The following is a 23,021-nucleotide window of genomic DNA, read 5'->3' as shown; positions in this document are numbered from 1 at the left end:
ATATTACGGGGGGTGCTTCAAATTGGAAATATGTGGAAATATTTCGATAATAATTGCTTATTATCGAATATTTTACTTACTTAGTCACTTCTTTCTGGGCCAGGATTAAATATAGCAGAGTAATAATCAGGTATATTCACCTTATGTCACCCGCAAATGTGTTAGGTGCACACAAAATGTCGTAATATTGAAATTATTAGGGGTCGCTCGAAAAAAAGACCCCGCGTATCCATATAATGTTATCCTAACCCCTTCTGGTTTTGCTGTTTTACAAACTGACATTCCTATATAACATTTCTGTAATATTATCTCAATCACTCATTTGTTCAATCGCCTTCACACACTATCATCATCATCCTCCTGCCGTTATCCCAATTTTACTTGGGCGCGGTGCAGCATGTTTTCTCCTTCCATACTCTTCTATCTACTGTCATATCACAAGTAACATTCTTTCTAACCATATCGACTTTCAAGCGCCTTCACACACCATATCCAACTAAATGCAAGCTAAACTCCGACAAAAATAGCAAACAAGCGTTATAAAAAAACTTTCAACTGCAATCCGATGATAAAACTTGGCAGAAGTTCCTATTTAGTTCAATCAAACGCCAGTTCGCTTGAACAAAAGCCACGCCGCAGGAAAAAGATAGTCGGTGAATTCAATGAAGGAATTTCTCACTTCATTTCAAATGAAAGCGAAGTGAAGGTATGAGAGTGAATTCAAGTGAATTAAATTAAACTGCAGAAAAAAATATTTGGGTTTTACATTTGAGTTTTTACATTTATGTTTTGAGTGCTTTTGAGTTCCGGAAATTCAGAATATATTTTTTTGAAAGTGCAAAATAATATATACTTATTAATATTATATACTTTCATAAATGCATAGTTGCTTTTATTAAACTTTACAATATTAGTTTTGTAGCACGCTACTTAAGTTTTGTAACATTGCAGGACGCTTTTAATATTTTGTCTATCTATTTTTTCAGGCTTGTAGGTAATCTTTTTCTTTTAAAACATGTACCTTTATACTCTGCAAATATATTAAAAATAAAGCATCTCAACCAACTATCAACACAAACTACAAACCAACCTAATTAAACGCTTCGATTTCCTATTGAAACACTAAAAGAAAAGAGAAACTAATCCAGCAAAGCTCCTGTAATCGAAAATCACCAGTTCCAGTCGGAAGGGAACGAAAGCCAAATTGGGTCACCCAACGAACCGCGGCCAGTCTATCGAGTTATAGCCAGAGACGGATTCAGTACGTAGCAAGGGCCCCGCAAATGGGGGCCCCGCAAAGCTGATTAAATTCTTATTATTAACATCCTTTATTGAACATAAACATTTTCAAAACATTATGTTCATAGACCGCAAACTTTTCAGCGATAGAGAGATTTAAAACGGTTAGATAATAACGGTGTATGTCAGTTTTTTCATGAATTTAACGGATTTTAAAGCCTGTATGGTATGTAACTATTTTCAGTCTGAAAATAAGATTACGATGAAAATTATCTTTTTAAATAACGAATCAATTACCAAACATGACAATTTGCTGCGGGCCCCACGCCTGCTAAATCCGACCCTGGTCCACAGCGACCCCTAGCGCGACCGTGACGAACATAAAGTTATTCGCAACTACGTAGAAGTAAGTTCGACCGAACATCGATGAGTAGGTAAATATTTTAAGGGCGGAGATACGTCCCCCGTATACTTTTATGCGCTTTTTAGGGAGCGACAAGCGACGGTTACGATCGCGCCATTGTGAGATACCTTTATGTATTGCTATCTTTTTTGTTTTATCTTGTAAATGAAATGAAATATTATATTAAAAAATTGGTGCTCTCATTATTCTTATGAGAATTGAAGTAATGAAGGGGAAATAATAGTGAAACAAGAAATGAAGCGAACTAGTTTTTCTACCACCTTCTTCATCTAAAAATTGTTATTGCTTTCTAACTATTGGAAAACTAACCTCTACAAAGTTAGGAGAAATCTAGCTGTTTATCTCTTCCATACAAACAATAAAGACAAAATAAACACACACAAAAGTCTTACAGCGTTATTTCTACCTTCTGTCCCCATTGTAATAAAACTTTAAAGTCCTTATAGTTTCATAACTGCATTACACAAAGCGACACAGTTCAATGGAATGTGCAACGCGGTGCAACAACAAGCCTGAATGCCTCAACTTAATACTGAAAGCCACAATGTATGAGTATGAACATAATTCTCTAGTGAGTTGTGAATGAAGGCTGTTCTGGTAATCTATCTCCGTGTTCTAGTTGGTCTGTTGGAGTTTGTAGTGGGTGGATAAAGTTTAAGGACTATTTTGTTCTTGGACAATAATGTTGTTTATGTGTATGTAGCTCTACTGTCTTCTGTACAGATCGCAACGGACTATAGTGTTTGACTAATAATTGTTAGATACTGATTCAAAACAAGAGTAAAACAAGCTTAAAAACCGCGAAAAAATTGGGAGCTGAAAATTTTAAGGTATAATATTTTCCAATATTAAATTTCCATTTTGACCTCGTCCGGATCTTGAGCAAAAAAGCGTCAATGCGAGTCCTGCGCAACAAAAAGTAGTCTATCTCTTTTTTCAGGGTATCTCTTATCTACATGCCAAATGTAATTTCAATCAATTCGCCCATTTAATGTGAAAGCCATCGCACATTCATATAAATCCTTTGGCTTGGAGTTTTAGTGAATGACTGTGTAGCAACTTCACGTCAAACTATTCAGGTTGGCTATGGATTGGCTTCAAGCACCAACTGATATTGGAACAAAAATATGTGTTTATTCTTGAACATGCAAAAATGTGTAAACAGTGATAGACTAGAAGTATCAAAATGGCGTAGAAGAGCTTTTGCAGCTTTGTGTGTCATTGTAATGGTGATAGCATTTATTTTAGTGATGGTGTTCGGAAAAAAAGCTAATCTTGAACATAAACCTTCCGTGTAGAAAAAACTGCTACTTATTTAAAAGTAGCCCTACTGGACATGCAGAATCATCATCCTTCTGCCCTTATCCCAATTTTATTTGGGGTCGGCGCAGCATCTTTTCTCCTCCCATAATCTTCTATCTGCCGTCATCTCGCAAGTAACATTCTTTCTAACCATATCAACTTTCACATAATCCATCTATCGTTTCTTTGGTCTAATAAAAAATTAATAAAAGTTAAGGTAAGGTAAATCAAAAAATGCGAAGGAAATAATTTGCCATAACGATACTTTTCAGAAGGGCTTATAGGGGATACGATTATAATTACATCATGATTTTAACCAAAATAATTATTTAATAAATAAGTAAAATATATTAAGGATTATGTTATCTTATCCCTGTCTATGAATGATATTTTTATAAGCTAATTCAAAATGGCACTATTTGTTGTAAATTTGTAATAAACTGTGCATAATATCAAGTGACTTATTCAGTGTTTCTATGTCCTTTAGCTTGCCAAATCCTCAAAGAAGCAAATACTATGTGCATACGCTAATGAGATAATATCATACTAATAATAATCCCCCTAGGGAAAGCGAGGGGGAATTGTGGAATCTGAGGGAGTACAACTCTCAGATTCCATAAACCTGAGATCACTCTCCGCAAACGATACATATAAATACTTGGGTATGGCGGAGGGGTTAGGCATCAATGTGGCTGTCATGAAACAGTCATTGCGGGAGCGTTTCTTTGGCCGCCTGAATAAGGTCCTCAAAAGTTCCTTAAGGGGCAACAAGGTTCGCGCCTATAATGGTTGGGTCATGCCAGTCCTGATGTACTCCTTCGGCATACTCAAATGGACTCAAACTGAATTGGATGCCTTGGATAGGAGAGTCCGCACACTGCTGACCGCAGAACGAATGCATCACCCACGATCGTCGGTGATGAGACTGTACATCCCACGGAAATGTGGAGGCCGAGGCTTTTTAAATGCAAAGACGCTCCACAACCGTGAGGTGTGCAGTCTCAGAGAATATCTTCTCAAAAGCGACGTGGGTATGCATCGTAATATGGTAGCAGTGGACAAAGGACTCACCCCGCTATCGTTGGCAAATGAGAACTGGCGCAGACCTGTGGTACTAACTACCCATGATCGCAAGGAGGTATGGCAGAGCAAACAGCTACACGGACGCTTCTTCGGGGCTCTTCATGGCCCCGATGTAGACTTCAATGCGTCCGTATCTTGGCTACGCTTCGGTGACTTGTTTGGAGAAACCGAAGGGTTTGTATGTGCAATTATGGACGAAGTTATCCTTACGAATAACTACCGGAGATATATCGTGAAAGACGGGACGGTTGACATATGTCGGGCATGTCACCATCCGGGTGAGTCTATCAGACATATTATATCTGGTTGTTCTCGTTTGGCTAATGGTGAATATTTGCACAGACATAACCAAGTGGCCAAGATTATCCACCAGCAGCTTGCTCTGCAATACAACCTTGTAGACCTTGAGGTACCGTACTACAGGTATGCGCCCGACCCAGTTCTCGAAAAGGACCATATCACGTTGTACTGGGATCGATCTATCATCACTGACAGGACTATTGTAGCCAATAAGCCTGATATTGTGGTGATAGATCGATTAGCGCGCCGCGCGATGATAGTCGATGTAGCCGTTCCGCATGACGAGAACCTTGTGAAAGCTGAGAAAGAGAAACAAATAAAGTATCTCGACTTAGCGCACGAGGTTGTCGCCATGTGGAGTGTCGACACGGCTGTTGTTGTGCCGATTGTCGTTACGGCCAATGGTTTAATAGCCAAGAGCCTCGACGAACACCTCAGGAGGCTCTCGTTGGGCGGCTGGATCAAGGGACTGATTCAGAAGGCGGTACTCCTTGATACGGCACGTATTGTGAGGAGGTTTCTGTCTCTGGGACCCTAACCACCGGTACCTTGGACCCTGTGCCCGATATCGGTGGCAACCTATTTTTTATATTTTTAAATGTTTTTTATTTTTATATTTAATATTTAAAAATGTAAATCATATGTTAGAAAATAAATAAATGATAAGTAAAAAAAAAAAAATCCCCCTAATCCCCTAAGCTTTAATCATATGCATAAACTCTGCCGTCTCCCCAAGCTGGCATAACGCATTGGAAAATCAATCATAACATTATAAAACATAAGAGTCAAATTAGCATTTTAATGACGCGCTTCAAAGTTCTCTATTTTAATTCGAGAGGTAATTGAAATCTGCGTTCCTTTGTACGCAAAGTTAGGAAAGTTGAGGAAACGTATGCACCCACGGAACAAGGAAATTTGAGCGGAGATGCCATAATGCAGGTAGGTCGGGCGCCTTCTTCTACGTCAAATACGTACTTTGGGCATGACCAAATGATCAGTTAAGACTACACTAATTAGAAGTTCGGGTTTTTTTTGGTATTACTTAAAATGGGCGTGTTCGAAATAAGGTGAAAAAAGGCGGAGACAGTTAACGATCATCGTCCCCCGAACATATTGTAGGCATTTTGTCGCCTTACTTTCTTAGGAGATTTTCCAGCTATGTCCGTCGCTAGTCATTTTATTCTCCATGTATCCATCACACACCTCAGAGTTGGAGTACCTACTTAATGTTGGTACATAGCTAAAGTTAATATGTAGTAAACTGTGTTGGTGTTTCAACACGTTAACTCATCAATCGAGTTAGTGGAGCTGATGTGGAGTGGGCTTAGGTAAACCTAACTATTTGATAGCAAAGTGAAGTACAATAACTGGAAATTGGAGTACAACCACTTGTCTGTTGTATATGAAGCTCAATGTGAGTATCACGACTAGTTATTTCTGGCAGTTTTACAGGTGTCCCGTGGGAATTACTTCCCCTATGAATAGTCTTCGACACTCACAAATGATGGTGCTTTCCATTGGAATAAATATATGTTTATGTTTTATCATTAGATCAAAGGATTATAAACATTACCTCTTTATAACATTTGTTCCTATGGAAGTGTTTTTACCCCAGAAACAGTAGCAATTCAAAACTTGAGAGAACAACATTAGTGTATCGTCTCCATCGAAATAAAAAAACAAATGAAGCCAATACCAAAAGCCGTACCCTCTCAAACAATACAAAACTTTACACTTACATTAGTTACTCAATAAGGAAATGATTAAAGCAGTTTTTCGCTCGATTCGGTTCGAATTCGAAGGCTATCATCAATTCTCGCGACAGCCTCAGACCCTCTTCACTATGTCGCTCTATGTCGCGTAATCTGCTGGACTGGGGAATTATAATGATGGATACGTAATGCTTTGGTACTTTACACTATTTTTGCTTTTACTGTATGTGGGAAAGAACAGTGTATTTTTTAAATGTTTTGAGTGTAATGATTTGTTTACTTGTATGTGTACTGTAACTGTAACTACTGAACCGTTTCGAAAGGTACACAGATACATCTTAGAGCTTGAGGAAGGAGATAAGTTACTTCTTAACTGGGTATAGGAAGGGTTTCTCTGGGGAAGTGGTTGAAACCGCGGGGAACAGCAAGCAAAAATATAATTTCAAGAATTCAGTAAAATAAAGATTGTCACTAAGATAAAGCTTCATCCAAGTTTTCGCATGCTTTCGCTTTAATGCTCTATAGTTTGACACATCGCTATAAGTACCTTATTATCTTGTCGAAAGTTTTCCCTAAGGTTTACTTAATTTAAAGGCATATTATACAGAAGCTACACTCATATTTCTTTTCCCCTTAGAATAAGCTAATTGCCATCCTTTTTGTACTTAGTGACAATTTTCACAAAAAAAAAAAAACAATTGAAAATAAGTCAACAACTTATCAGCTTCCATCCGAATATCAAATCACAGGAGATATAAAAACCATTTTTATTCAGACGTCACAAATATAAGGTTCATTTGTCTCCCTTCCGCCTCCCGTCAGAAATGATAAGGAACTGATTAAACGAGCTTCATTTTTTAATTTCAGACTCCTTCTGTAATCCGTGGATGTAATCCATCATCATTCAGAGCGATTGTCAATATTCTTCGTTTATGAAATGGTTATTTATGGTTAGCTTTTTTATAATTTATTTATTCACACCTACATTTGTTTTAGAGTTTTTGTTTTCCAATTTAACAATGAAGTCGTAATTTTTACCACAAAATTATCTTAAGGTCGATTGCACCATTTGTCGATAGGGTAAAATTATGTTCAAATTGAAGATTTAACGCCTGGTAGTGGTTTACTTAGTTATCATTATAGTTTCAAGGTTCAACCCATCCTTAGCGTTCTATAGTAGTGTCAGTACACAATTCTAACTAGATTCTTATTAAATGAAGACGTCATAAGGTGTAATGTTGTAATAGCTGTAAGGAGCTCTACATATATCAATAATCACCAGCTATAAGTAAGTAGCCATCCACATGATAAGGAACATTCACAATTCAAGTCCGGACTGTCCGACACATGATAGTCATTTGTCTACCCGCATAGATAACTCCCAGTGTCTTCTCCAGCATTTGTCCTCGAGATTATTCTTTCAGATATTAACTTGCACTAATATTGTTCCTTCTTCAAAGCAAACGTTGTATTCTGAATTATGCCCAATGTAACCAACGAATTGAGCAAGCGTGGCAATTAACGCTCAATCCTTCTCCGTGTGAGAGGAGGCCTGTGCCCAGCAGTGGGACGATAAAAAAAGGCTGTAACTGTAACCAACTACATAAATGTCCGTTTTCCAACAATGGCTTACTTTGAGAATTTAACGTGATTATAGTAAAGAGTTGTTTTAAGAAAACTGATGTTTTTCTTGTCGGTGAACTTGGGCCGTATTGACGTTCAAGACGAGGGTCATAAATCAAAAGTGGCAAAGTTTCGGGTGTTCCGACGCATTCATTGATGTCCTCCAGTGCGAACAATCCGCGGTGACGTTACGAAGTTCGCTGTTCCGAACAGTAATCTTGTGAACTTTACGGATTTCAGTGAAAACTGTGATCCGTGATCGGTTTCGTAGATTTTGTGGTGTCATTGTTATCTCGCGAATTGGAGATGGTAATAGGGTCAAATTAAACGTAGGAAACTGGCAATGCTTATAATATGTAAGTAAGGGTACTACTAATGTTATGAAGCTTAAGATTTGTTTGATTGAGCTGATACAATCACAGGAACTTTTTAATTAAAACTAAACAGTGGAAGCTGAAAAATTGTTCTCACGGGAGTTGCTCAGTCTACAAACAGGTGTCTGATAAACTGTAATATTCTCCTTGTTAGGGTTAGTGTTCTGTTCACGTTAAAACACCAATTAGTACAGCAGCCTACCATACATGATATCTTCCCAATGATACATTTTTAAGTACTGACGATCAATCCCTGCAGCTTCAGTTTTTCGCTACAAGATACCGCATAGTTTCTGAGACAAACAATTTCATCAGAAAGTGCATGAAACATTTACAACGCCACAATACAATAACGGTTCTTAGCAAATTGTATCAAAATAGAACAAAACGTAGGAACTGGACCGTGGCTTCTTTATTATGAATAAATAATACTATAAGCTGGAGCTTGCAACGAAATCCAAATGTCGATTTAGTTTGCAACCCTCATCTTCTCTGTTTGTGGTAAAACGCGGGTTTTAATAACGCTTAGTTTATTTATAGGTCGCTCTTATGGCTGTGTGTGTACGCAATGAGTCATTTGTCTATGTTTTCTAATGACAAGAACAATCGGTTTGCATCAGGTAACTGGGTTATGGAGGTGAGATAGTCAGTCACTCTTTCTAAAACGCCAGTATTCAGGTGCATCCGGTTAGACTAGACCCCAAAATAGTTGGGACAAGGCTGGGCAGATATAATGTAGACAGAGAATATAATGTAGTTTGGATTTAGGTAAACCTGCGTTTATTAGGTTGTTCAACCACGAAAGAAAGGCTCTACAGAAAAAGGCTCCTTAAATAAAATGCTCAAAAATCATGGCTGCATTATAAACTGAGCACGTGACAGAGACATTTAGTTCTCTGTATCAAAGAAGCTTTTAGACAAGAAGTACAGATACATCTGCGTTGAAAATGGCGGTAAGTCTGTGGGAGACAGGGCTCTCAAAGTTTTGAGCACACGCTCTGCCATCCCGACCCGACACCGCATTAAATATACCTACATACTTATCAAGAATTTTCGAGCAATGGTTCCTATGTACTTATAGTGAAGTCAGCGACGTATTTCTTGTGACTTCGGCATTAAATCTACTTAAATTGTCACAACGTTTAAGTACTGGCTGTTTCTCGACGTTTCACCCACATTCTGTCAGAAGTGTACACACTTGAACAAAAATAGCCTCAGTCGTCTTCAAGAATCAATCTACAGTTCCTAAATTAGAATTAGAATTCCTAACTAAATCGGGTGAACTGTTAAGTTTGTGAATAATAAACAATGCTCACGTTTGCCTTGATTAATTAAAAGTCACAGTACATTTTAATGTAGTTACATCACATTTGCATCTACCAAGAGGTTTCATCCGCGACCCGTGGCAACTACTCCATGCAGCTGAAAAAAAAGTAGCCTGTATGTAGCCTTCCTATATAGTATATTATAGTATCGGTCTCAGTGGCGTGCACTTGGAGAGGCCTATGTCCAGCAGTGGACTGCGATAGGCTGATGATGATGATGATGATGTAGCCTTCCATGATAAATAAGCTATCTAACACTATAAGAACTTTTCAGATCGGTTCTATAGTTTCTGAGATTTTCACGATCAACTCTTCACCATTACAAAATTATGTAGTATAGATACGTTTTCTCCCTTTAACGATGCTCATGGGAAACTAGGAGCAATCCCGTATCTGCCAGGAGAGAGGAGCCACTAAGTGTGATCGTGGTTTATCTACATTATACCGTGGTGCAAACCCGGCGTGATATATGAGGCTGTTCGCACTTCGTTTCCTTGAAATGTTTTGCTTCGGCGCTTAACCTGGCTTTGGAGATACTTTTTTTGTGATATTCAGGACTTTTATGAGAAGAATACACACTTTGAATTTGGAGCGTATGTTTTTAAATTGTGTTCTGTTAAGACAACAGTATCATTAGTTAATCCTAGATTTACTAAACAGATTTAATTATGCGATTTTTATGTCAGTAGTTTGTTGCTGGGGAGTTTGTTGCGCCACTTCTTCTTCCCAGCAAAAACACGTAGGAAGTGGTGAAGGGTGGGCGTTTTGGGGGCTGTCTTATGTAAATTTTTTTCTGACGTTTGAAAAGTGCTGTTTTGCAGCAAAGTTTGAATAAATGAGTTTTGAGTAACATTTTATATCTGGACAGGAGAAAAATCTGTAGTGCACGTCAATGGGTGATCGATGACGATATCACATTAATTATTTTGTATTAAATAACTTTAATACGAGCAAAATAAATAAAGATCTAATCAATAATAGAAGAAACAGTTAACACACAACCTAATACCGCACTGAAGATAATCGCCTCGTACCTAGATACTGCGCCAAAATCGCTATGTTCGTCCGTCCTCATTACGCCTTGTAAACTCAAAGCTTTCGGATACAATTTACAGGTGCAATTTCCCCAGCTATCTAATCTTCGTGTTGTGTTTAAAATTTTAACCTGCACTCCCCTCGGTTACGGTCTAAACGACCGACCGCGACGCCGTGTTATTAAAATTTCAAATAATTCTTTGCAATTTATGCGAGTAAACAAACCCGTTTCCATATAGACGAATGTGTTAACATGAATAATATAATACATGTCTTTACAATCCCACGTTTTCTGCGTAAATACTATAAAGGAAAATGTTGGAGTCATTCTTTAATCGTCCGTGGAAGCTGAATCAAGAAATATTCGTTTATTATTTCTCTTTGAAATATTTCGTTGGATTGTATTTGAATTTTATTGCGTAATGAGTTGACTTTCTATATGTGCGTTACAAAGAGTTCTTTATTTTGTAATCAATTTGGATTCAAAGTTCGACAAGAAATTAGTGCTAAACCTTAGTCACACAATGTTTGAGAACTTAAGGTTATTTGTAACATGATATTTTGGTTTTATCGCTTTTCCATGCAATATATATAAATGGGAATGAAAAGAACTATAATTTGGTAACTAATCTTTAATTGCTATAACACTTCAAAGTTGGAATATTCATTAATATCAATAGAATGTGTCTTGATTAAGATTATCAATCCATTTATGAGACAAACTAAGATTCATACATACGTAAACATTGGACTTAGTTTCGCAATACCCAAAGTATAGTTTTTCTAACGTACACACATACAATAGAATTCCCAGTCTATCTATTTCATGCCGGTATCGCAGTAAAATCACGTTGCGCTTGTAATTCACGGGCCCCGTGAAATGTGGCGGCATTTATCGTTGTACCTCGCACGCCAAACGATATACCATCGTCCATGTGCGGATTTACGCGGACAAGGACCAGATCATTATTTATTTATATTGAAGAGGAATGTGTGAGGGGTTTCTTTTGATAAAGTGTACTTTGTATTGAAGATTTGGTTTCATTGTTCATTTGTTTCCTTATCATTAAAAAGTCATTCCGTGTTTATTATAAAAAAACTCTGAAGCAGATACGAGTTTGAAATTAGATACTGCTGTTTTTAAGACCGTCAACCAGATTTCTCTACGTGTCGTGGTTTTCCATCTCAAATAAGAGGTGTAGCTGTTTTTACCACGTGAAAACATGCATGTCTCGTACTGAAATAAGTATAATCAGACTGTGTACACTTTTATCTCGTGTATAAGTCTGTATGATCTGATTGTGTAGTCAAAGAAGAAGAATAATCCGCTAAGCAGCAAACATTACAAACCCACAACAAAAACATTTGCAAAAAAGACAAATGAACAATACATTTATCTTTCCAGCAGCAATTTCCATTCAGGAGCATTCACAGATATTTATTAGTTTGAAAAACGAGATTGTAATGCTAAAGTGACATGATTAATCTGAAAGTAATAAGAACCGGTGTCGGGATTCCACTTGAAGAGTTGGAGATCGTGACAGGGGTACGGTGGAAAGCAATTATGGACCGAAGCCTTTTGATTTGCCATTACCTTTTCTAAGTAAGAGTGTTCTTGTGTTTAGTACCTTGAGTTTTGTTATCGAAATGTTGTTTATTTTAGTTAAACATGTTGCCCAGGAAAATTATATAAATTTTACTATTATTTCATTATTTGCTACAGAAGTAAAAAGCCTATAAAATTATTAACTATGATATGTGTTCAATAGTTTTAGCTTTATTCAAAGCACGTGTTTATATCATAATCAATATAATGTACAAGCATCTAAAACAATATAGGAAAGCTATATAGTTCATATCTTCTTAACAACAAAATGACCCGTACCTAAAGACCAAACGATAGCGAAAGGACCAAAAAAAAATAACCACCAAATTCGAAACAACGTTCCTTCGATTCATATCTCCGCGATCGACAATCATAGACAGTATACCTACCTACAGCATTCCTTAGATATCTTGGCCAATGCCGTTTGTTCGACAGTCCATTTAATATCCGGGAAACAAGGCCCGCTCCCCGGCGTTGGCCGCGAATTATCATATAAATGGAGAAGAAATCGCCTCGCACTGTCCTCGTGGGACCAACCTTGATAGCGTGGCCGCGGCTACAAACAGATATATATTCAGTGATTAACCTACAGAGTTATATGTATTGAATGAGGACCTATTTTTATGTTATTGGGTTTTTTGTCACGAGTGTCCTTTTTTGGATCAATCATTTTTAGCGATTTTGTGTATCTATATATGGATGTTGAAAATGGAAACATAATTTCAATTGTAGTAAGGGCACGGATTACACGTTATAGAAATCAAATTTTAATGATATTTTCTGATGAATTTGTCTATGTAAATAAAGTTAATAAGAATAAATATAAAGTACTTATTCTATGCATTAACTTTCGGGTTTTCCGATTTCATTTGTAAAATATGTTATTGCAAGCATGCGAGCAAGAGTTCTTTATATACTCAACGTCACCTGCCTAGCAGCTAGCTTTCCCAACTATGTTGGGGTCGGCTTCCAGTCTAACCGGATGCAGCTGAGCACGTGTTTTACAAGGAGCTATTCCATCTAATCTCCTTAAACTCAGTTCTTTTCAAACTAAACTACACTAAAAAACATCAAAGCTAACTAGTCAACTCTACATAACATCATTTAACCTACTACCTAAACACAGTCTCATGTAAAGGCTTGAAACATGTGATAAATACAGTCCTGATAGTTCAGAATAGTCGGCGTGCCTTGCTCGATTATCCTACATTGCACCATACATACTAGATGTTCGGAATTCCTTCGTAAACTCACCTTGAAGCGTATATACCTTCGACATAGCTTCGTCTCTAAGAGTACCCCGTACACTGCAGACTTTTAGTCGGCCGATAGTTTGTGTAGGCTCATAAATCAGTATGCAGATGTATGGTAGTACGCACATTACAAAGATCGGTTATTTAGCCTGTATCAGACCGATTGAAAACTTTGATTGGAATCAAAATTCTCTTTAAAGAAATTGCCAACCATGTTTGTTAATAAATAAATCTATCTTTCAATTGTCGGCCGACTATTTCGTGTGCAGTGTGCGGCTACTCTTAGACAAGGCGACGCGCTTCGAATAATACACGTAATAGAAGTTACGTGTATTATTCGCAAACAATCTCAACAATTTCTTTATGAAACCAAAACATTCTCAAATTGTTTTTGAATTTGAATTTTGAATTAACGTACTTTGTTTTATGAGATCCTTTGATGTTGGAAGTTCGCTTTAATTAGTTTTTAATTGAATTAATTTGAGTTATTGGGTCATTCGAATAGGGACTGCCAAATATGATTACAAGTAGGTAATTGAGACTAATCAGAAACTTGATACGAAATTAAGGAATTTTGGAACTGCAAGGACACGTTTTTTTTATCAAGCTTTTATCTTAAACGTTTCTGGGTTCTTAATTAACTACAGTAAATTCTATGTAGGCAATGTAATTCAAAGCTCGCTACATTTTAATGTCATAAGGCAAAGCCATAAGTGAATACCTACACAAATTGCAGCTTAGATGCCTAATTATTCAGTAGCATACTTTATATTTAAGAGTAATCAATAGTCTAAAGTCTAATGCAATAACAGCTTAGGAGCTAGAAGTCCTAATAAATTTGCAAGAATACCCATTCTACAAATAACTACGGTAGCACTACTACTAATGTAGCACATTACAATAGTTCAAGATACATACATCTATAGACAGCTAAAGCCAGTTTCCCAACCTAATCATATTTATGCTCAGCTTATTATTCTATTGCACTTAAGAGTACGAGATCACTCGAGAGAAATAACGATCTTTAGCGTAACCTACACATCTAGATCTCGTATCATCCATATACATGTTTGAGAAGCAAGGTCGTTGCAATGATTACAAATTGTCAACATGAGTCAACGTGGAGTAAAGTGGGTGTACCCGTACATTAGGCTCAGACCCTCGGGTCCGGACGGTGGGCGACTAGTTCCGCAATGAATGTTAAAGAGGCTGCGACAATATATCTAATTGTGTCTCAGCCACTACAGCCGCAGAGTCTCCGGAACGCGAAGCGAAAATCAATAGATACACGTCTTCGAGATGACTCTCCGCTACCACTCGTTTTTACAGTCATTTATAAATGTCCAATGTTTTATATAATGTAAGGGTTTGTTGACAGTGGGAGGGCTGCAACCTTATCAGGCGGCGCGCTATCGCCAACACGCCGACTCCGTGCCCCCTCCCCAGTCGATGCCCTACCACGCCCTCAGAGATCCTCGCGGATGCTGCGTCATGGACCACTTGTCATCTCAAGGACGAATGTTAATTTTTTGGTATGATAATGTGATTATGTAACGGACTTACCCGCGTGAGCGAGGTCCCAGTTTGGGCGCCATTTGGCGCGTGGTGGGAGCGCGGGTTAGCGAGTCCGCACGGGAGCGAGCGCGGCGACAGGCGGCGCGCGACTGCCGCGCCGCGCGGAGGCGCGTGCGTGCGGCGGCGCGCGCATGTGCACAACTACCCGCTATTTGTTTTGCTCTGCGACTCCGTATCGGGCTTTCGTTAAAAGCCGCAGAAAACGAGATTATTCTCTCGTATAGATACGGTACGCGTTGCGGAGCATTCCAATGAACGTCGGCTAAACTTCTCTGAGATATTGTCAGCTTTTATTCTCGGCGCTTGACATGAATTGCAATGGACATCGGCCGGATTTAAAAGCCGGGTAAAACATAAACAACCTTTTTACAGATAATAGAGAAAACGGTTTAGCCGTATTGGTGCTAGATAAAGGCCCATCGCTTTCAATGATTTCCCAAATATACTTATTAGGTAATTATTGATATTTTCAGAAGTCATTCATCTCATCCCTCGCTTGTAATATAGATGAGTTGTGAAGATGATAAAGTTAACTACTCAGGTGATAGTTAACCTTGACCTGTTTTAGTCTAAGTACATAACGAAAAAGATTTAGCTTTTTTATTTAAACGCACGTAATGGCAGTTTTTTTCTGAGTTACACGTTGTAATAGTGCAATTTCTAGTAAACATTATGTTCAGTAGCACCGTTAATAATTTTGAAAGATTATCAATTACAATAATTTTTCAGCATTTTCATGAGCTCCAAAAATAATTATTCTCCAATGCAGCTACGAATATTTTGTCGAGTTTCTCCTTGCTACAACCGACAGCGGGACTCTTGACTCGTAGCGGTCGTAGCAAATTGCTACGACGGCGGCGTAGCTAAGATCTACGACTAGCGTAACTCTAGCCGCTTCTGCCGAACAATTCAGAACAACAGTAGATACAGAACGCAAGAGAATCGAAGTAGCGGACTACCATTAACGGGCGTTCCAGATCAAAATCAAATCTTAAATCATTTATTCAAACTTCCTGTAAAACAGCATTTTTTGAACGTCACGATATTGATATATTCCATCTTCCTGTAGATTTGCTTACATTAAATTGAAAGTGGCCGCAAATAGGCTGATTATGAAGAATCCGATAACCATCGACTTGTAAAGAATAAAGTTCTGTTATTACTTGATTGATAATCGCGATGGCTCATTGACGGATCGAATTTTTTTGACGCGATTTTATGTGACTTTGTCACGTTATCCAATATTTAACACTGTACTTATATACTTACGTCATTATGTACTTACACACTTTCTTATGTACTCTCTTATTTACTTCCTTATGTAAGCTACTGCTGTACGCTGTCGCTATCGCTATCTACCTTTTTTAAACTCAACCAACATTCCACAGTCCCCAAAAACACATTCAATATTCAAACCCTTTTAATTTCTTCACAAACTGATACAGGGAAGTTATTTTCCGCACACATGTTCGTCACGTCGGTTCACGAGTGCTTTCCCCAATTCCCGCGTAGATCACACGTTGCTCCGGTCACGTAACATGTACCCTCTTACGGGATCCTACGTGATAAATGTATCAAATGTCAGCCGCCGTATGGGCTATGAAACTTAAGCCATAATTTTTTGAGTCATAAATCTGTAAGGCCTTTTTTGGATGGAGATTTGATTGTATTGTTGTGTTTGGAGCGTAAATTGTGCGTTAATAGTCGGAGAATTGGGATTAGGTTAGTCATGATATCAGGAAAATTCTCGTTTCTTAAATTGTAAAAGGAAGTCTGGCCAACTTGAATGGGCAAAACTTAATTCAAGAAGTTGTTTTTATATGGTTCGCATTACAGTAGTGCGACATATGACAATGGCGATTATATGACAACATTAAAATATAAAAGAAATCTAGTAATGTAATATCGAATCAACGATATTTTAACGAGTGCTATTGTCTGCAAGCACGTGGTCAATCATCCTGACTGAGGAGCTACCAATATGACCTTGATATACAATGTGTTGCAGGGACGAAAACTAAGAAGTAAAATCATCTCATCGTAGTACTGCATAACTACGTATATTATTTACAATAGATATTTGTGATGATAAATCATTTAACTATTAAAATTAAAAAAAATTAAAAATAATTATTTTACAAAATATAATCTACTTTTCATAACTGGCAATTAACGACGAAGTGTCAGTTGTATTTTCTAGTGTGGCAACATTGAGAGGTTCTTCGAGAATCAAAAAAGTGTGACGGGCGATTATTTTATGAATTTTGTGATAAATTTCTATTAAAAATGTCGACACTCGCACAAGCTTTATCCGTCGCAGGGACCAGATCATCAGGAGCGTCAGTTAGAACGCAAAATGGTAATGTTTATATGTTATTTCACGAATATTCACATGAGGTTTTTGTACTCCGGTAGATCACATGCATCTTGACGAATGGTTACATTTTTGCTAATATCTTGAAAATTATAAAAGTATTGATGAAACTATGTTCATATCACGATTTTAACCTGTGAAAACTTCTAGTAGGGTACTAGTTATAGTACTTTTAGCAAAATAAATTTGTATTAAAATAACCTATGTTGGATCGAGTGGGAGACAATGAGAAATCTCATAAATGATGAAATTATTTTCAGTGAGTGCCGCCGCTGCGATTGCGAACATAGTGAAAAGCTCACTGGGGCCCGTCGGACTGGATAAAATGTTGGTTGATGATATTGGAGATGTCACAATCACAAATGATGGAGCAACTATCCTCAAGTAAGTACTTGGTGAAGAAATTCAACCTTTTTTGGAAATGAATTTGAATGATAGTCCCATGTGAGTCAGCAGAAACCTCGATTACTCATAGAAGTAGATAATAAACAATGCAACTATATGTAGATTTACTTGATAATGATAGAAATATACTTGTATGAGTATCAATGCAATGACCATCAAATTTTACATCCTATATCTAGCTATCAGGCTCCATATTTAAGTCAATAGTATGTTGAAATTGACTTGACTGTTTACATACTGCCTAGGCTTATTATGAATTCTTTTCTATCACATGTAAATCTCATTTCATCTCTCATGCAAGCACATTTTATAGAAGATGCTGACTCCTGACATATAGGCCCTAACTAGTATGGAAGTCAGAATCTTCATTGCATTTTTGTACCTTGTATGTCAATAAAGATATTTATTCATTAAAATCTTCTAGGATGTTGGAGGTGGAACACCCTGCAGCTAAAGTGTTGGTGGAACTGGCACAGCTACAGGATGAGGAGGTCGGAGACGGCACCACATCAGTAGTCATCATTGCTGCTGAATTATTGAGGGTATTTATTAATTTTTAGTAGTATTTTAACAGTATATTTTTAATAGTAGTCTCAATAGGTATAGCTACAATGGTGTGAACAAAGTTAGAATATGATTCATGAAGGAATAATTTAACTAAATCAGTTTATTTGTTTGGGAGCTACAGTGCTAAACAAAGACAATCAAACTTTAACATGCTATTGTTTTATGTTGGAGGTTAATTAAACAGTTAGTTGAGTACAGCTCCATGACAACCAAACATTGTTTTGTGTTCTAATTTACATTATCTTTATTTACATCTATTTTCTCAAAAAGAAGGGTGTACCTAAATAATAAACACTTACCGTCTTACCACAAAAAATTTAAAACGTCAGTTTAACGACTGTCTAAAAAAATTTCAAATTGACGTTGAGATAAGGTCCATTTTGCAGCCACACTTTTTTTAGACAAGTGTTTGACACAAGTTTAAGTTTTTTTAGTAAGACCAATGTTGTTTTATTTTTCATAGAATGCAGATGAGCTAGTGAAGAACAAGATTCACCCTACAAGTATTATCTCTGGTTACCGACTTGCATGCAAGGAGGCTGTCAAGTATGTGCAAGACAACCTCACAGTCACCGTGGAGTCACTCGGCAGACCATCCATTGTCAATGCTGCCAAGACCACCATGTCTTCCAAGCTTATTGGAGCGTATCCTTTTACATAAATTTCTATATTGTTACTGTATATATCCAGTTCATAGCTTAATTTTTGTTCATAGATTGTATATGATGAACAGTGAATTCAACATGAAAGAAAATGGCATCCTAATTTGTCTATTCAAATTCGCAATCACTTTGACTGTTTTTAATAATGGGAAGTTAAGACACTTCTATATTTTACTTCTGTAAATGACTGATAAATCCATTATTTTATTTGAAAACTGTTGCATGTGTTTATAACACCATCTATTGTTTATCAACAATAATACCACCTAAACACCAACCACAGTGATGCAGACTTCTTCTCCGAGATGGTAGTTGACGCAGCCCAGGCAGTCAAAGTGACAGACTTCAAAGGCAACGCTTCCTACCCTATCAAGGCTATCAACATCCTGAAGGCTCATGGCCGCAGCGCCCGGGAGTCGGTCCTGGTCAAGGGTTACGCTCTCAACTGCACTGTTGCTTCACAGGCCATGCCTAAGAAGATTGTCAATGCTAAGATTGCGTGTCTTGATTTCTCTCTACAGAAGACTAAGATGAAGCTTGGTGTTCAGGTAACATTTCTTGCATTAAAATATATATCTTCCATCCATTCCCCACCTTTACTCGGAACATAATCATCCTCCTACCCTTGTCCCAATTTTATTAGGGGTTGGTGCAGCAAGTTTTCTGCTCCCATTCTGTTCTATCTGCTGTTATTTTACAAGTCGGATCTTGAAACACTGCATATTTTACCCAAATAATATCAACATAATAAATTACAGGTACTGGTTAGCGACCCTGAGAAACTTGACGCCATCCGCGCCCGTGAATTGGACATCACTAAGGAACGTCTGCAAAAGATCCTGGCTACCGGTGTCAACGTTATTCTCTGCTCCGGCGGTATTGACGACTTATGTCTCAAGTACTTCGTGGAAAATGGCGCCATGGGTGTGCGAAGATGCAAGAAGTCTGATCTCAAGAGGATTGCTAAGGCGACCGGTGCTGCTTTCCTCACTTCCTTGACCAACATGGACGGTGAAGAAGTGTTTGAACCCAGCATGATCGGAGAGGCCGCTGAAGTTGTGCAGGAACAGATTTGTGATGACCAGCTTATTCTTATCAAGGGGTAAGAATACTTTACTACTGTTCTTTATTATTTATAAAGTCACCACTTACCAGTCTTTATATTTTAGTGGATTGTTTGGTTGGCTTTTACTGTGTAACAATGTTCATGTATAGGTCCCAAAAGACTTTAAATATGTACTAAATAAATTGAGGCAAACTTTTTGATTGCTGTACAGTTTGCTACATTAAACTGATGTGTGGACCATGCAACCATTAATTAAGATGCCAACAAATTGTAGGCGGCAAACTCTCGAACATTGGCTAGCGTGGCATTCACCTGTAGCATACTCCCTAGTTTGATGTACCCCAAGCTCCGCAAAAAATTAATAGTACATAAATGAATCAGTAATTCATATTGAATATAATTCTTCCTCCCCAGCCCCGCAGCCCGCACAGCCGCCTCAATCATCCTCCGTGGGCCAACAGACGCGTACTGCGACGAGATGGAGCGCTCTGCTCACGACGCGCTGTGCGCGGTGCGGCGCGTGCTGGAGTCCGGCAAGCTGGTGCCCGGCGGCGGCGCTGTGGAGGCCGCGCTCTCTATCTACTTGGAGAACTTTGCTACTACTCTGGTGGGTTGGCTATTTTCTGGGGAGTTTGTTCCACCACTTCTTCTTCCCAGCAAAAACACTTGGAAGTGGTGAAGGGTGGGCGTTTTGAGGGTTGTCTTTTGTAGATTTCATGTTCAAAAAGTGCTGATTTTCAGCCTACTTTGAATAAATGACTTTTTATTTTGATTTTCAAAAAGTTATATTGATTCAAATGTGTAATCAATTGATTTAATTATGATTGCGAGGGTCTTTCCTAAAGGATACCTTGAAAGTGAATTTGACTTCAACTCATGTGCTCATAGTCTTACGGCTGATTGCAAGATATGAAGTACAAGTTGTTTGTTTGATGCTGATATTTTTGGCTTTGACCAGTTAAATCATTAAGACGTCATCGCAAAATTACATAATAATAAACTTTATTATTAACAAGAAAAATTATAAAAAAAAACTTTATTAAAAATCTTATACTACCTACATAATCCATTTCGTCAAATAATCCTGCTTGTTAAATTACACTTGCATACGAAAGATTATTTTTATCAAAATATCTAAAATTTTGATGCCGTTTTGCAGAGTTCCCGGGAGCAGTTAGCTATTGCTGCGTTCGCGCAATCACTTCTGGTCATCCCCAAGACGTTAGCAGTGAACGCGGCGCGAGACGCTACTGACCTCGTCGCTAAGCTACGCGCTTACCACAACTCATCACAGACTAAGGTAAATATTTTTATTTTTAGCCTAATTTCATATTAATAACGAGATTTTTTTGGATCTAAAAGGCTTTATAGGAACAAACTGATACACGATACAGTGAGATGTTGACTCTGATTATTATCATTACGAATTTTACTACTTGCGAACGTGGCTTTCAACAAAACTTTCTTGTTTCTAAATCGCGTCGAAATCTGCTTTCAGCTTCTCCATTTTGCCATGTTGGTAATTAGCTAAAAGAGTTTGTTATTCAAACATTGTAACTCATTGTTTGTTCCCAGGTTGAGCACGCTAACCTGAAGTGGGTTGGGCTGGACCTAACAGAAGGCGTTTTACGCGACAACCTAGCGGCCGGAGTCCTGGAACCCGCTATCTCCAAGATCAAGTCTCTGAAGTTCGCCACAGAAGCAGCGATCACCATCCTCCGTATCGACGACATGATCAAACTAGACCCCGAACAAAAAGGCAAGAGCTACGAAGACGCCTGCCACGCCGGAGAACTATAATAACCTAAATTAACTAACGTAACATTCGGTGAAATTCCTGTATGATAATGTTATGTTACTTGTAAGATCTAGTAAGGCGATCTCAGTACTGCACTCGACTGAATTTAAATACATTACAACTTATGTTATGGTGGTTTCAGTACACCTTCCGCCTCAAAATTCCCGTCTTGTAAAGCACTGCCTTCACCAATATCATTGTCTAATGTGGTGCTATAGTTCGAATTTCTAATTCAAAATCACATAATGATATTTTTATTAGAGTTATTACTAAGGTACTGAGATCAATCTATCATAGATTAATATTGAATGCTTGAGATGCCTTTATGTCGACGTACTATTGGTTGTATGTCATTAGTGTATAACTAACTTGACACTTCTTGAAATTAAATACAATTTGCAAAGCCTTTATTATTCAAATATTTACTTGTAAGCTATAAAATAGTATTATTGTTTATTTTGTCACACAGTCTTGGATTTATATTATTCATGTTTGAATTTATGTAAGGCATTGTGGTTTAAAAGGTCAGTGAATAGTAACCAAAGCTTGGTTGTCTAAGTATTCCTTTTGTTGTAAGAACGTTGAGATGTATGATGTTCACAAACGTTTCAATATCTCTAACTGTGCAGGGTTAACCACCGTCACAATAATTTGCATCAATGGAAGATTAATTTATTTTAAGAACCCATCATTGCTTTTAACATTTAATGCTAGTTTATTTGCTAGGGCGTGTCGTGCGTCACACTGATAATAAAATTTTAATACTATTTTTGTTTTTTATTCTACATATATGTCATCAACTCCTCAATGACCACAAAGCTGGAAGATAATCAGATGGCATCAATATTTCAGAAGGGAATAGATTGATCGACTACTTCCCTGATGGTCGATATTTTGGATCTGATAAGTTCAGATCATAACTTACTATTAGTACTGGCTAAAAGCCTAGCTGAAGATAGTGGTGTAGAAACCTGAATCCCGAATGAATGTTCCCATTTTGTTACCACCCAAATCGCAACTTCGTACAACCAGGGGCCCGATTCTCCTAAGTTAATAATGTCAAAATCGAATCGCAATATGATCGCAATAGCAGTTTTAGGGCCGATTTTTCAATCGCCAGATAACTTTTATCTGAGGAATATATTTGAAGTTTTGACAGCTTTTGTATGGAAAATATGTCAAACCGCCATATTTATTCCTCAGATAGTAGTTAACTGATGATTGAAAAATCAGCCCTTAACCATATTGGGCATTCTGCTACTAATATAAGACCAATCGTATTCCAACGACATTCGATT

At 37.7% G+C, this 23,021-nt stretch overlaps 2 protein-coding genes across 4 annotated transcripts in view; one reads left to right on the top strand and one right to left on the bottom strand.

Moving 5' to 3' along the window:
* Positions 1-14,946, bottom strand: part of LOC110375337 (uncharacterized protein) — a 93,576-nt gene extending 78,630 nt beyond the window's left edge. For all 3 annotated transcript variants that reach the window (XM_064037771.1, XM_064037772.1, XM_064037773.1), the window contains exon 1: positions 14,840-14,946. The gene's annotated coding sequence lies outside the window, so the exon portion shown is untranslated. The remainder of the gene's footprint in view (positions 1-14,839) is intronic.
* A 2,094-nt stretch (positions 14,947-17,040) lies between these two features.
* On the top strand, positions 17,041-22,490 carry LOC110375322 (T-complex protein 1 subunit alpha). The gene is made up of 9 exons (XM_021333396.3): positions 17,041-17,210; positions 17,486-17,609; positions 18,055-18,172; positions 18,661-18,842; positions 19,143-19,407; positions 19,618-19,961; positions 20,340-20,532; positions 21,085-21,225; positions 21,501-22,490. The coding sequence occupies exons 1-9, from the start codon at positions 17,138-17,140 to the stop codon at positions 21,723-21,725; spliced, it is 1,665 nt and encodes a 554-aa protein (XP_021189071.1). The 5' UTR covers positions 17,041-17,137; the 3' UTR covers positions 21,726-22,490.
* The last annotated feature ends 531 nt before the right edge of the window (positions 22,491-23,021 follow it).

This window comes from Helicoverpa armigera, chromosome 14, assembly GCF_030705265.1.
Source record: "Helicoverpa armigera isolate CAAS_96S chromosome 14, ASM3070526v1, whole genome shotgun sequence".
Taxonomy (NCBI): Eukaryota; Metazoa; Arthropoda; class Insecta; order Lepidoptera; family Noctuidae; genus Helicoverpa; species Helicoverpa armigera.
This window is presented reverse-complemented; position numbering and strand designations above follow the sequence as displayed.